We start from the raw sequence: 15,757 nt of genomic DNA on the forward strand, positions 1-15,757 counted from the left end.
CGCTCTTCCTACTATCTCCATCTCAAGTCAGCTCAAACCCAGGGCTCTCTTCAGGTCTCTCACCTGTCATTTTACAGAACTCACATATGTGCTCCTTAGTGAAGCCTAGATCAGACATTGACTGCTACTCTTTACTAAGCAGAAAAACACATAGGTTCAAACCTCAGCACTGTCATATACTTGCTTTACAACCATAGAAAAATGACAACCTCATCTTTAAACTGGGGGAAATGATAGGACCTATTTCACAGGGTCACTGGGAGGGTTAAATTATGAATATAAGGCATTTATCACTTCATAAACATTACCTATTTATTATTTTATTATTACTGCTTTCTACTTTTTAAGAGGCATCTATTAATCTATTATTTACAACCAAACACTGTACTGTGATTTTAAAACCAAAGGAAAAGTGGCTGCAAGAACAACACTGCTACGACTCTCAGAAGGTCCAGTTGAGCAGTCGAGTCACTGTCTTGTGCCTCTCAGCCTGGCTTGCTCTCACATTCTTCTCCTCCGCGAGCTTCATGCTGTCCAAGGCTCAGGAAAACCCACCATCACCATGGGGATACACAAGGAGTCACAGGCACTGAGAAGAAATTCTGAGAAGGCCTCCAAGGTGTCTTCTTTCTCAGCACTGGGAGCTGTGAATGGATTCTCCTGGGCCGAAGGCTCGCTCTGGAATTCCACAGCCAACCTGAGAAATCAATGTGTGGGTATATCTACAACTACCTGTGCAACATAAAGGTTAGAAGCATCCTCCTAGAGGGATACCTGAGCTCAGGGCTCAGGGAAAGTATCCCGACCAGCAGGTCTGGAGAAAATTCCAGGCGCCTCAGTGAGGGAGAACCTGGTCTTTGGTCACCTCTTCAGCTTCGTGCTCCCTACCCTCTCTCCCATAACACATGACTCATCCACCCTACTACATGTATTTCCCTGAATATACCATGCTGTTTGCTGTTTCACATCTCTTTGCCTTTACATATGCTGCTCTCTCTACTTGGAATGCCTTCCCCAGGTTTGTGAAAACGTAATGAATTCCACACATACAAACAAAACTGTCTCTTCCCCAAGAGACTGTGAGCTCCTTGTGGGTAGGAGCTAATCTGACTTACCTCTCTACTCCCACTATCTAGCACCAGGCCTGGCACACAGTAGATACAACAAATATTTGTTAATGTGAACTGAATTAATCCAACAAGCATTCAGTGAACACCTATAGCACTAGGTTACTTGGGAAGAGGAACAAAGCTGAGTGAGATACAACCTCATTTCACAGTAACAAAAACTTCGCCAGGAGGGAATCTTTAGAAACCTCCTCCACATACCCATTCCATACCCCACACGCATCCCCAGCCTCCATCCCAGCCAAAATCCTCTCACTACGCAGCAAAGCATCAGAAATCAAGTGTTGCTTCTAGAGCTTCATCCTTTGTCCGATTCCCTTCTACACCCACCCTCCATACTACTACCTCACCAGACCACAGGGGGCCCCTCACCTGCAGGCATTTCTAAATCCCTCCAGAGTGCTCAGGAGGAACCTTCCTCTTCGAAGAATGGTCTCCGAATCTCTACTGGAGGCGTGGCCCTGAGGTGAGAAGGAAAGAGGGGAACCTATTGGTCAAGTACCTACTCCGTGCTCTGGTCTTTGCTTAGAGGACTACAGACTTCTTCCTCTCACACTGGAGTCTGGCATTCCCATACACCTAACAATTTCCAGGGGATCTTAGGTACATCCTCACAAATCCAGCCATCTAATAGCTCCTTTAAAAAATGGTAGAAGAGGAAACCTTAACCACTTGTCTCCCTGTGAAGCACAGGACTGGTTCTTGTTCTATTATATGCAGAAAACTGTCACAGGCTAGTGGACATTAGCCTAACTGGCTATAATGCCCATATTATTGTTCCAAAACACACAAAAATCCCCACCGCATCAGGCGTGAAGAGCTTAGTTTCCAAAGTTAATCCTGAAAGACATAATCAGCACTCACATTAATAGTATTTCTTCTGATATTTTAAGTCCATGGACCATTAAAAGCCAACAATTATGACACACTGCACAGTGGTCAGATTCTTTCTAAGATCATAGCGAATCCAGCCTTAAATAATTTTGTGAGCATTTTTACCATACCTCCTTGGATGATATAAAAGACAAAGTGGGGCTTCCCTGGTGGCGCAGTGGTTGAGAGTCCGCCTGCCGATGCAAGGGACACGGGTTTGTGCCCCGGCCCGGGAAGATCCCACATACTGCGGAGCCGCTGGGCCCGTAAGCCATGGCTGCTGAGCCTGCGCGTCCGGAGCCTGTGCTCCACAACGGGAGAGGCCACAACAGTGAGAGGCCCACATACCGCAAAAAAATAAAAATTTAAAAAATTTTAAAATTAAAAAAATTTTAAAAAAAGAGACAAAGTGTGTAGTAGGCTTGGTACAAACACCCTGGGATTTACTATCCAAACTCAGGTCCTTGCTAGCTTTGGACCTGAGAGAAAAACTATTTAACCCCTGCGACTTCAGTTTCATAATGAGAATAACAATTATTAAGCCCCACAGTTCTGCAGTTAGGAAAATAAATAACATCTCATTGTAGGTGTGTGTGCATGAGAAAAACCTATAAAGTGGCATATAAAGGTAATGCGATGTACTAATTATCTTCCGAAAACACATTACAGCATGATCTCCAGAGGAAGCGGGCTGCAGTGCACTGACCAGGGGCCTCCAGTTCAACGGGGTCTGGGAAAAATCTGCACACCGGCTCAGCATGGCTTTGAGCAAGGCCTGAAGCTCCTTGTACAGCACAGGTAGAGCACTCTGATGATCCTTCCTGCACCCAGAGAGACAAAGGTAGGCCTATGGTGAGGTAAGGGTACTCCAAGGTACCCTCAGGTTCTCAGGCAATGGGGGACAGGTGGTAGATCAGAACACGGGTCCAGGATCTGATCTGATAAAAACCCTTGCTCCAACACTTACCTGCTGCATGACTTCGTGCACATTCCTCATCCTCTCTAGCCCTCAGTTTCTTCATCTAGTCAATGAAACTTAATAGTACTCTCCTCATAGAATTATTCTAAGGATCAAATTGGATAATGTATGCCAAGCACTCAGCACGATGTTTGCTAGATAGTAAGTCCTTATAAATGACAGCTAAGACTATTATTATTGTTATTAAAGACACAGAAGGTTTTCTCACTGAGAAGCGTCTCCCAGTGAAAAAAATGCCATCTAGAACAGAAAGTGGTCACTGTTCTCAAATAAGTGATAAACTGTCTTGGGGACGAGAGATCAAATTTGCTGTTTCCTTGATGAGGAAAATCAGGATCAATTAGGTAAAATCAGGTAAACGTTATCAAAGACCCATATCTTATTTAAGGAATATAAGGAAGAACTTTCTAAGAGTCAAAACTCTATAAATGGGGCTTCCCTGGTGGCACAGTGGTTAAGAATTCACCTGCCAATGCAGGGGATGTGGGTTCGAGCCCTGGTCCGGGAAGATCCCACATGCCGCAGAGCAACTAAGCCTGTGTGCCACAACTAGTGAGCTTGCGCTCTAGAGCCTGCGAGCCACAACTACTGAAGCCTGCGCGCCTAGAGCCTGTGCTCCACAACAAGAGAAGCCACTGCAATGAGAAGCCCGCGCACTGCAACGAAGAGTAGCCCCCACTTGTCGCAACTAGAGAAAGCCCACGCACAGCAACAAAGACCCAACGCAGCCAAAAATAAATAAATAAAATAAATAAATTTTTTTAAAAAGAAGAATGAAATAATGCCATTTGTAGCAGCATGGGTAGACCTGGAGATTATCATATTAAGTGAAGTAAGTCAGACAGAGAAAAACAAATATATGATATCGCTTATATGTGGAATCTAAAAAAAATGATACAAATGAACTTATATACAAAACAGAAAAACAGACTCACAGAGAACAATCTTATGATTACCAGGGGGAAGGGTTGGGGGAGGGATAGATTGGGAATTTGGGATTGACATATGAACACTGAGAGCAATCTGCTGGGCCTTCTAACAGGCACTCCGTTAATTGTATATAGTGAAGGTTTGATTTCCCCTTTCCCTCTTCATTCCTGGAAGCTCTAACTTTCTATCCTACATTGATTGTCAAGCCCTGGTTCTGCCATCTTTAAATTCTTTCAACAGTTCTCACTCTTCATTCCTCCTTCCGGTTGTGCTCCTCAGAGACCCTCTGAACCACTCCACCTCAGAGGGACCACCTCAGTAAAAATTCTGAAAAATTAAAGTCAAAAGTAAAATTATCTAAGGATTAATAACCAGCCCCCTACCCACAGCTCTCCACAATTCTGACCCAACCAACTTTCTGGCTTCTTCATGTACTACTCCCCTTCACACAACCTGCTGGCCAGACTGGCTACCGTACCCTCAGTAATCCCTAAATTTTCCTACCTACATGCTTTGGCCAACCCTGGTCCTTCCACAAATCTAAATCTCTCTCATCCCTCATAGCACAGCTCAAATACTACCTCCTGCCTGAAAGGTGCTAAAGGTGCTACCAGTCCCCCATAACACTGACCTCCTGGGAGATTTCCAGCTCTGCATGGGAACTTCTGATTGACTCTGGCTCTTACTCTATGCCTTTGTTACCCTGTTGGTTTACTCATCTCACCCTTGTTGGGATTCATGTCCCAGATTTAGTGATTCAAATCCAGGAAAGGACAAATGGGGAAAAGAGACAAACTGAAGCCATTATAATGTAAATGCTATTCTTTTATTCAATTTTTAGAAGCAACCTAGAGTCAAGTGATGAAGACTTAAATATAGTTACAGAAGAGACTATAAATGTTAACAAACTTTACAATATAAAATTAAAGGTATAGGGAGTTCCCTGGTGGCGCAGTGGTTTCCACCTGCCAATGCAGGGGACACAGGTTCCAGCCCTAGTCCGGGAAGATCCCACGTGCCGCGGAGCAACTAAGCCTGTGCACAACTACTGAGCCTGCGTTCTAGAGCCCGCGAGCCACAACTACTGAGTCCATGTGTCACAACTACTGAGCCCGCATGCCACAACCACTGAGGCCCACGCACCTAGAGCCCATGCTCTGCAACAAGAGAAACCACCGCCATGAGAAGCCTACACACTGCAACTAGAGAAAGCCCGCACGCAGCAACGAAGACCCAACGCAGCCAAAAATAAAGAAAGAAATTTATAAAATTTAAAAAATTATAAAGTAAAATAAAGTCCCCAATGGACATTTCACTCCCCAGATCTTCCTTTTAAAATAAATAACTAAATAAAATTGAAGGTACAGCTGACACTGAGAAGTAGACGGTAAGGAGGAGAAGGGAAAGAAAGAGCTGGGGTGCTAATATACTCAGCTAACCAAGTAGGGCGTCAAGAGATACTGCTCCAAGTTGAGGGAACAAGAAACACAAGTTTTAAGTATATTATTTAAAATTTGGAAAACATAACATCAATTAACATAAAATAGTAACTAGCAAAAATGCCAAGGAAGTGTAGAGAAGACAAAATAATGTGACCTAAGTCTTGTTTTTCTTATTGGCAAGTCAATGAATAATGTTCTAAATTGACAAATAAAGAAATAGCATTACAAGCATATTGTTTAGATTTAGGGAGATAAATCACCAGAACTAAAACCAAAATGAGTTAAAATTAGTTTCCTTTAGGAAGTGGGGACAGGGGGCTGTTCCTTTTCATTATAAACCTTGTGCGTATTTTATTTTTTATCGCTTAAATACATTACTTTGTTAGATTTTTAAAAGGGAGGACGTGGAAAAAAAGTAAAATTTTCTATATAAATAAATATGGGTTTCCTCCATTAGTTTTTTCAAGATATCAAGCATCTTACTAAGGAATGATTTCCCATCATGACCCTAGGATCACTTAGTCTCACCATCCATTTTAACATCATTCATATACTGAGTATCTATTAGGAGTGAGGCATATAGCAGTGAAAAAAATGACATGGTCCCTTATCTCTTGGAGATTATTTTATATAGTGGAGGAGACACAGAACAAATGAATAAACAAGAACTGTCAAGTGTCTGGTAGGTGCTGTAATAGCCAAATGGGTCAGTTAGGGAAGGACACTCTGAATGAGACCTGAATGATGGGAAGAGGCCAGTCATGCAAAGATTTAAGGGAAGAGTATTTTAGGCAGAAGGAAAAATTAGTAGAAAGGAAGTGGGGGCAAGGTCTGGACTAAAACAAATGACCTAGTTTTAAAAAGTTACATCCACAAAATAAATACAGAATAAAATCCTATTTAAAAAAATCATGCAGAGAATTGGGAAGAACTCTTCCAAATTAAAAATATGAAAGCAGAAATAAAACACTCAATAGTAGAGTTGAAAATAAAGTCAAGAAAATCTCCTGGAAACTAGTACATAATGACAAAAAGATAAAAAACTGTCAGACAAAGAAAAGAAAGAGATGACCAATCCAGGATGCCCAACATCCAAACGGCAGTTCCAGGGAGACAGAACAGAGTAAATAGAGCAGCAGAAGAAATAATTCAATGAAATTTCCCTGACCTAAAGGACAAGTATCCCCTGGAAGCTGCTCTGGCCTTGACAGGCCCTTAGGTACATGCAGGGGTGGAAAGTTCAGCCTGTCTGAGTCTCTCACCTCAGAAAGGCAGAAATGGCCTTCACTGCCTCAACAGCCACCTCCAGCACAGGGCTGTTCACTGCCTCTTGGAGGGCACGGCCAGCATCTCTGCACAGGGCTGAGCTTGGGAACAGCTTGATCTCCTCTGGCTGCCTGAGAAATTGTAAATGAGAAATGAGTGTGTGAACTCCTATCACTGACCCCACCAGGAATAAATACCTCACTTCTTTCCTTCTCCAGTCTGGCCCCTACAGGCCTGACGCGTCACTACTTTGCTCACCGAGTCAGGATCTGAGCAAAGAGCAGCAGGCCCTGCTTGTGCAGCTCAGTGTTGTTCATCCTCAGGATTCCCTGTAGGCTCCTCACCACTGACTCGATCCCTACCACAAAATGACATGGCAGAGGCCAGGGATCAGGGCTTGTTGGCTTCTTTACTGCCTTCCCAGGAGAGATGAGGGGCTCTGGACAGCACATATTTGCTAGCAGCCCTCATGCAGCAGTCCTGACAAGTTGAGCTGATGGGACGGGACTGTGAGATCTCTGAGCGAAGGCCCTTATCTGATTCATCTCTGTCTCTCCAAACCCAGCACAACCCAAAGCACGACCCTGGCATTCGAGGTATTTAGTCAATACCTACTGGCTGAGCTTCACCTTCTCTACTACACACACTCCTATTTCTCCTCAAAGAATAAGGTAGGACATCCACTCCTCCAGGAAGCATTCCCTGGTCCACTCAGGCAGAGCTATGGGCCTCCCCTGAGCTCCTATACATCTTGTACCTCCCCTCTTGCACAGTCTTAATAAGTTTGTTTATATCTCCCTCCCCTTCCAGAAGACAGGGACCACATTATATGTATCTCTAAATCTCTAGGTTCCAGCCTGGTGCCTGGCATAGAATAAGAACACAGAATATAAAATGAGTAACTAAATGTGCCCAGTCTAAAAATCTAGATGTGATATAAAAAGTGCCAGACAAGAAAGGTATCACCAGGAAAGAAGAAGGGACAGCTTCAAAAAACTTTGAAAGGATAAATCAGCAAAACTTGGGGACTAACTAGATGGATAGATATCTGGGGCGCAGGAAAAGACTGAATCCAAGGCTGAGTAAAGTTGCTCTTAAAGTGCAACAGGAATTCATTTAGTGGCCCTTCTCTTGCTAAACATATATACTGCCAATCAATGAAGAACAGAACTGTTTGGATATTACTGCTTGCATGTGGAATCTGGTAATGAGTTTGGGCTGATGGAAATGACCAGACCAGCACCCCCCTCCAAGGTGTAGGCTGGCCCCCCCGTCACTGCTGTTGCCACCTAACTTCAAAATGCTGTCCACCTGAGCCAGAGCTAGTACAGGACCCACAATACCAACCGTACACTGTGTGGCACTTGGAAAAGAAGAGTGGCTCTTCTGCCAGAAGTATCAAGCAGTTGTAGCTGGACCAGACAAGCACTTCACTGGAAGAGGAAAGATGCTCAAAGAGGAACTCTGGCCAGGGAGAGAGGGAGAAAACAATCAATGACAACTGTGTAATCATGATCCCTTAACTAATGCTATGGCCTTGGATTTATTCAGCAACTCACACCCGTCACTTCATCTGTTCACACACCCTCTTGATGAGACATGATCATTCATTCACAGATAAACCTGGAAAATGCCCTCAGACTTATGGTCTAACCTTATCTTTTTAATAGATGGGGAAACTGAGACCTAGAGAGAAAAAGTTGGTGGTAGAGGCGGGACTGGAACTAAGGTCCCCTAATTCTCAGGATGGGCAGCAGCATGATACAGAGATAAGAGATTTTAGAGCCAGACAGCCTTGATTTTGTATCCCTTCTCTGCCAATGCCGAGTCTTGCTGATTTAAACCAGTTATTTCCCTTCTCTAGTTCAATTTCCTTATTCATAAAATAGCAAAGATAAGGACCTAAATGTGGCAACATTTGCAATGCACCTCAGGGCATATTTCCTGGCTCATAACAAACCTTCAAGACACATTAGTTCCTTTTGCCTCCCTGGTCCACAGGTCTTTCCACCACCCCACGCTAGGTGTTTATTCCTAGATGGTCAAATTAATGACAAAGTTCAGTAACAAACTGCTCAAGGTCATATTAGAAATCTGTAGCAAGAGGATTCAGACTTCATGAGGTCTATTTCCTAGAGTCTGTCATATACAATGAACATGCCACCAACCATCCCTCCAGTATGCATATCAAAGAACTCCCAACAAGACTGCTGCTGCTGCTACTCAAGGGTCTCCAGTCACAACTCTGGGGTCCTCAGAGGAGAAAGTTAGAAGGGGCCTCCTACCTGGGATGTCAGCATGGATGAAAGCTGGGGCGTGCTTCGCTGGCGAGTGGACCAGTACTGCAGTTATACAGTGGGCACTGGCCACCTGCAGAGTCTCATCTCTGGAAAGGAGAAGCTGGAGAAACAGGCAGCAAAATGTGTCACAGTCACACCACTGACAGGACCAGAGGGAAGCAGCCTGAATGCCTCAGGGCAGAAGCCTGATTTGTCTCTGAATCCCTCACACACTACTGGTGCCAGGCATAAGGATGGTGCTCAAAGAGAGCAGTTATAGATTATGGAAAGGAGTCTCTGTCAACAGCAGCAGGAGAGAAATAGAACAAAAGAATACAATGGCACTCAAAGAACACTAACATCATCCCCAAGAAGGGCTCAGGCCTTCATTGACGAAAGTACTTTCACAGCCCTCATCTGGTTTTGATGTTTCAACAAGCCTGGGACATAAGGGAAGGTTCTACTATGAGCCTTGCTTCAAAGAATGTGCAGAAAAGAGTTAACATTGCAGGCCTGAGACTGTTATCCTTAGAAAGTCCTGCCTGCAAGGTTGGCCACTCACTGGGTTTGGGAAGTTGAATCTCAGGAGGGTTCCCAACCCTCCAAGAACTGGTAAAAGTGGCTCACTGTGACTAAACTATTTGCACAAGCAATGCACTTTATGCTGAACCCAACCCTACTTTCTTTCTGGGAATCTAGAATTTTGGTATGTGCTAGGCAGAGGGTGCCTCTATAACCAGCCAGCTCTCAATTAAAACCTAGGGCACAGGTTTTAACTTATCCTTTCATGACTGAAAGAAAACCAACTTTGAGCCTTCTAATAGCATATTGTTTTGGCCAGTAAGAAAATACTTAGGAAATCCTGGGTAGAAGGAGTGGTAGATAAGGAAAAAGGCCCAGAAAGCATTCAGTTTCCCTTGTTATTGAACCCAGAGACCACGAATCACAAGACAACTACCTTTTTGAGCACCAAAGGCAGTGAGGTCTCTCCTGGTGGCCCCTCAACACTCTCAGTACTTTCCACCAGTGCAGATTTGTTCATGATCATGGACACAAAGAGGTCATACTTCAACAGCTGCCTCAGCAAACCTAGAAAACAAAGGGGTTGGGAAGTGAGGCAAGAGGAGCATAGGCACCAGAATACACCCAAGACAGCTCCTCCGACATCCCCTAGAAACTTCCTCATGTCTCCATAGATATTCCTAAGTATTTTATTCTTTTTAATGCTGTTGTAAATGGGACTGTTTTCTTAGTTTCTTTTTCATATTGTTTGTTGCTAGTGTATAGAAACACAAGTGATTTTGTATCCTACAATTTTACTGAATTCATTTATTAGTTTAAACAGTTTTTAGTGTAGTTTTTAGGGGTTTCTATATATAAGGTAATGTCATCTGAAAACAGAGGCAATTTTACTTCTTCCTTCCTTTACTTCTGTCTCTTATTTCTTTTTCTTGCCTAATTGTTCTGGCTAGGACTTCAAGTACTATGCTGAATAGAATCCCACCTTTTTCTTTGCAATCTCCACAAAAGCATGTACCACAATGGACTCTGTCCACATCTGTCCTCCACATTGGGCTATGAGCTCCCACAGATGAGAGCCTGGGTTTGATCATCTTTATGACCCCAGAGCCCAGAACAGGGCCTGGCTCAGAATGAACACTCTCTATGTGTGGCTGAACTAGTCATAACAGAGCTCTTGGCCCAAACTGTGAAAAGAAATTGTTGTTACCCACAGACTATGCTTTTCCCTGTAGCTCCTGCTCTGAAACAAGTCCTCACCCAGTCACCAATCACAGTGCCCATTTGCTCTATCCAAAATACGAAAGCTCCCTGCTCAAAAGCATTTGATAGAGCTCGTGTATTTATGTAAGGAAGTAACAGGAGAGGCTGAAAGGGTACACTGAGCTTCAAGAAACAAGCAGAGAAACTTGGACTTCACTCTGGAGGCCGGAGGGAGCCATAGATGATTTTCCAAATAGGAGACTGACAGGATGCAAGCTATGCAGTGTTAAGATTAATTTGGCAGCAAGTACAGGATGCACCAGGGCATGCGGTAAAGACCAGAGGCAAAAAAATTGCTGTCCCACTTTTCTTCCTCTTCTCCTTCCAAAGATGATGTTCTTAGGATACCACACCCAACATTTGGCATCTTTCACAGTCTGTGCCTCTTATCTCCCAAACCCACAGCTTCTATCCTTTGCAAAGCAGCAAACCTCCCCACCACTAGTGAGCCAATATCTCAAATCCTCAAGCAAAACCTCAAAAGCTTTCTCTTTTCTCTCCAGTCCCATGTCTTACCCAAGCAGTTGATCTTTAGCTCCTTTGTCTGGGCACCATCCATGGTGGAAAGGAAGAGAGGACACAGTTTCTCCCGGAAATGGCCCAAAAGCATCTCGGCTGCAACTGGTGAGGAGTACAGCTTCCCATAAAGGTAGCAGACAGAAGCTTGCACCCCCTCACTGGGGTATACTAAACCTCTCAACAGATGTTCCATCAGGTCACCTATCCAGAAAACAACCAAGGGGCCAGGGGAACCTCACAATGTCAACTGCTAGATAACACTCCAAACTATTGCCCTGAATGGAATAGTGATGGTAATCCCCTACAATGCCCCACAATACATGATTTCTGGGAACCTAATCAAAAGGGAAAACCAAGGCTTAGCGAAGTTAAGTGATTTACCCTTGGATAAATACTCTGTGAGATATTTATCTGCTTTTACTGATAGAAAAGAAGTGCTTCTATATTCCAGAATTAATTCTTCTTCCCACCTGAAAAGAAGGCTCATAGTAGGTACTTAATTCTTTTGTGTTAAAAAAATGAATTGAAGGAGCCCAAGACCAGAGTTGAGAAACACTTTTTTTCCAATTGGCCAACATAGAGCAGATTTTGCAGATGGGGAAACTAAAGCCTAGAGAAGGAAAGTAATGACTTCCCAGGTGTACACAGTGAATGGACCACCCAGATGGAAGTGTGATCAAAACAGGTGAAAGGGTAGTGGTAGCTCTTCCCCAGAGGTCACTCACTGTGCTCCATCACAAGTTTGTCTGCCAGAGCAGGGATCGCATCCACCAACTTGCCGAGAAGGGTCAGGGTGGCCAGGCTGCCTCGCATGGAGGGCATGTTACACAGCTACAGAGAGTGAACATACTCTGCTCTATAAATTAGGATCAGAACAGATCTCCCACCAAAATTCTTCTTGCCCTATCCACACCAAACCCTGTACTGAATGTGTTTCTCACCACAGTCAGTAATCAGCCTCTTTAGCTAAGTGTCTGTATCCCCTATTGGACTGGGAAGTCCCGAAGGAAAGGGACTGAGTCAGATTCCTCTCGGTGTCCTCAGTACCTAGCTCAGTACATGTTTGTTAAACTAAATTAAAATTAGCATATTTTGCCTCCTATGGAGTCAGAAACTGGGAGGTGAAATTTGGGAACATCATAAAGATGGAATTCTAGTTCATTGCAAAAAAAATTATTATCATCATCATTATTATAGCTACTATTACTGAACAGGTAATTTGTCAGGTACTATGCTTGATGCTTTACAGGCAGAGTCAATAGTAAATATTTCACCTTTTCTACTGACTAGCTGTAGTACCTTAAGTAAGATTCTTAACTCTTCTGGTGGGAATTAATACTAGGACCAACTTCATAGGGTTGTTGGGAGGACTAAATGAGATAGTGCATGTAAAGCACCAACATAGTGCCTAGCATATAGAAAGTGCTCAAAATGTTAAGTGGCATAATCATAATGATAAATGTTGATAATATATAATTATAAATTCAATCATATGTTAACCACATGCAGAGTAATTATAATGACATGATTATTTAACATTATTTCTAATTAAATGTTGCTCTTGATGGTGTTAAATGAGCATTTGTCTTCCTTTTGCAAAAAAAAAAAAAAAAGTGACTCTGATATTATTCCTAAATCTTAAACACAATGCAGAAGCTGCTTGTTTAACTGATATCTATGACTACATTGAAGAAAGCTGGTTAAATATACCTTCTCAGTGTTTACCTTAGATGCTGATAAAAGCAAATGCCTTCAGTACAAAATAAACCAAACAAAAATACTAAGCCAAGACATAGTGAACATATTTCCTTAATAAATTCATCAAGGAAATCTGTATTATACTTAGGAGGATATAGAGAATGGCCATGGATGATTACGCCAGAAAATGGACTTCAGCACATAGAGGCAGCATTTGGGAGACTGAAAAGGGAAGGAAAGAAGCTACAAAGAGTACTGGAGCAGAAGACCCAGGCCCTAGCTCTGGCTCTGCCACTGACTCAGTGACCTCAGGCAAGTCCCTTTTCCTCTCCAGATTTCAATCTCCCCATCTATTCAAAGAAGGGTTGACCCAGCTCTGACATCTGGGGACTCTGAGGGGTACTCAAGAGCCAACAGCTACTTTACTGACCTCTTTGTGACACTCATACAGCAGGCAATGAATGGTCTGCTCTAACTTCAGCTGAGTTGTAAGCTGGATAAGGACTGAGAAGACACAATAACATTACTAATCAGAAGATAACCCATGGCCCAGTGTTCACTTTTCATAGTCCTTCTAATCAAAGTCATTTGCTTGTGGTAATCGGCATTAGTCTTTTCTATCTCCCCCATTCTTCACTGTTTTTTATCAATGGTTGACAACTAGGCTATACATTAGAATCACCTAGGAAGCTTAAAAAAAGAAAAAAAACCTAACACCCAAGTCCCACCCCAGACCAATTAAATCAGAATCTCTAGATAAAGGGTCTAAGCATCTGGATACTTTTTTAGTTTCCCAGGTAAGTCTATTGTGAAGCCAAGGTTGAAAACTACTATGTTATTTCTACCTTTTTCCTTCCTCAGAATTTGCTACTTCATATATGAAAAAAACAGAATTAGGAGTTAGTTCCTGTGCCAATAATTGGCGATAATATTATCACTCAACCCCAAACCCGCCCTTCTATACAATCGTTGGTGATACTTCTGCTGGTGTCTTTGAGGAGGAGTAAAGAAGAGGCTGGCTCTACAAGTCTGGGGAAAGCTGCAGACTAGATCTGGCTGCTGCTGAGGGAAGGCTCTGCCACCTCCAGGGTAAAGAAGCATTCTAGGACAACACTCACAGAAACAGGAAGACAGGAAGCAAACAGGAAACAGTAAGGAAGGAGCAAGTCCTTCTCCCTCTAGCTTTGCAATCTCCACCTAGTATCCACCACCTCAGTGAAGTTCCTGGGATCTGATGAGGGTTCTGCAAGCTATGCTGGTACCAACCAGGAGCAGATGGCTTTAGGATTATAGCCCCACTCAAGAGTGGTCTTGAGGAAAATGGTGAAGGGAAATCTCCCCACCCCTGCCAGTCGTCGGCCCTTCGAGGGGTACATCTGTTTGTCCACATTCTCTAGACTGAGAGATGGGCAAAAGTACATACAGATCACATTGACTTATCTGTCACAGCTGCTAGCAGTTACAGCTGCTAACTGCGTGTCTGGATAGTCATGGACCCAGCAGCAGCCAAGCGGCATCCTCTCCTCAGAGGTCTGTGTTTCATGTATGGGGTCCTTCCTCCAAACTTGTAAGTCTTAATAATTCCAACCTCTCCCTCTGTTTCCCTATCCCTAGGGGTGGAAGCTGTTTTCAAAAATTACTACCTCGGTGAAACTTGGTTCACTTTTGCCTTCAGTTACCTAGTCAATAATTCTTCAAAGTTTTTTTCTGTTCACATAACTTGTGTGGTTTATGTTTCATGACTATATCCTAACTGATACAGTTCTTGCTCTTTCGGCAAGAATCCTCTCATCCCAGGGACTTCCCTAGTGGCGCAGTGGGTGGGAGTCCACCTGCCAACGCAGGGGACATGGGTTTGAACGCTGGTCCAGGAAGATCCCGCATGCTGTGGAGCAACTAAGCCCGTAAGCCACGGCTACTGAGCCTGCGCTCTAGAGCCCATGTGCCACAACTGCTGATCCTGCGTGCCTCAACTGCTGAGGCCCGCGTGCCTGGAGCCCATGCTCCACAACGGGAGAGGCCACCACAATGAGAAGGCTGCGCGCTGTGGCGAAGACCCAACGCAGCCAAAAATAACCTAAAATGAAATGGATACGTTTATTTAAAAAAGGACAAAAAAGAAAAGAATCCTCTCATCCCAATGCTCTTGTCTTCCTTCTTCTTGAGTCCTTTATAGGTAAACCCAGGCACTTCCACAGCTTTAACCACCACCTATGTGCAGACAACTTCCAACCAACCAATATGAATGTAATAAAAACAGAGTTTTGTACATGTCTCTGTAACAGCACTCATCAGCCCTTGTTATTTACCAGACAATCTTTCTTCCAGATTGTAAACTCTTAGAGGATAGGGACCATGTCAGATACAACCCTAGTGTCTGATACAGTACGTGGCACAGAGTAGGTGCCCAAGAAAGAAATGCAGAATTAATGATTGACAATTGAATTTTCTTTATCTGTCTCTAAAATGGAACATTTCATCAAGGTCTCAAATAATCAAAGCTGCAATTCAGGCTAATATCCCCGGCTTCAAATGCTAGGTACACACAGTTTAGTCTTACCTTCAATACAGAGGTCTGTTATACTCCCATCCTCCACATTGCATAACAGTCCTTGGAGCAGAAGGAGGTAAGAGGGGGATGGTTAACAGATAAAAGAGAAACAAATCCAGAAAGGCACACTGTGAATTCTAAGACTAACGGCAGCTTTAAGCAATGTCCCAGCTAAATTCTATCCTCAGCACCAAACCCCTGATTTTCAGTAACCCACTCTTGCTTTAAAAGGATAAAAATAGTCAGTATGGCACAGCACAAAAACTGTGTGTTCTGGAGTCTCTAACAGACCTGGAGTAAAATTCCAGTTC

At 43.5% G+C, this 15,757-nt stretch overlaps 1 protein-coding gene across 1 annotated transcript in view; it reads right to left on the bottom strand.

Moving 5' to 3' along the window:
- Nucleotides 1-15,757, bottom strand: part of MEI1 (meiotic double-stranded break formation protein 1) — a 66,801-nt gene that overhangs the window by 46,878 nt on the left and 4,166 nt on the right. Inside the window, exons 3-14 of the mRNA XM_007453963.1 lie at nucleotides 15,456-15,506; nucleotides 13,326-13,399; nucleotides 11,923-12,028; nucleotides 11,195-11,398; nucleotides 9,855-9,985; nucleotides 8,903-9,017; nucleotides 7,965-8,081; nucleotides 6,876-6,975; nucleotides 6,614-6,748; nucleotides 2,707-2,821; nucleotides 1,500-1,588; nucleotides 556-697 (exon numbers count right to left, since the gene is read on the bottom strand). Of these exons, the coding sequence (XP_007454025.1) occupies nucleotides 556-697; nucleotides 1,500-1,588; nucleotides 2,707-2,821; nucleotides 6,614-6,748; nucleotides 6,876-6,975; nucleotides 7,965-8,081; nucleotides 8,903-9,017; nucleotides 9,855-9,985; nucleotides 11,195-11,398; nucleotides 11,923-12,028; nucleotides 13,326-13,399; nucleotides 15,456-15,506 (1,379 nt within the window). The remainder of the gene's footprint in view (nucleotides 1-555; nucleotides 698-1,499; nucleotides 1,589-2,706; nucleotides 2,822-6,613; nucleotides 6,749-6,875; nucleotides 6,976-7,964; nucleotides 8,082-8,902; nucleotides 9,018-9,854; nucleotides 9,986-11,194; nucleotides 11,399-11,922; nucleotides 12,029-13,325; nucleotides 13,400-15,455; nucleotides 15,507-15,757) is intronic.

The sequence above is a fragment of the Lipotes vexillifer genome, unplaced genomic scaffold (genome assembly GCF_000442215.2).
Source record: "Lipotes vexillifer unplaced genomic scaffold, Lipotes_vexillifer_v1.1 scaffold382, whole genome shotgun sequence".
NCBI classification, from domain to species: Eukaryota; Metazoa; Chordata; class Mammalia; order Artiodactyla; family Lipotidae; genus Lipotes; species Lipotes vexillifer.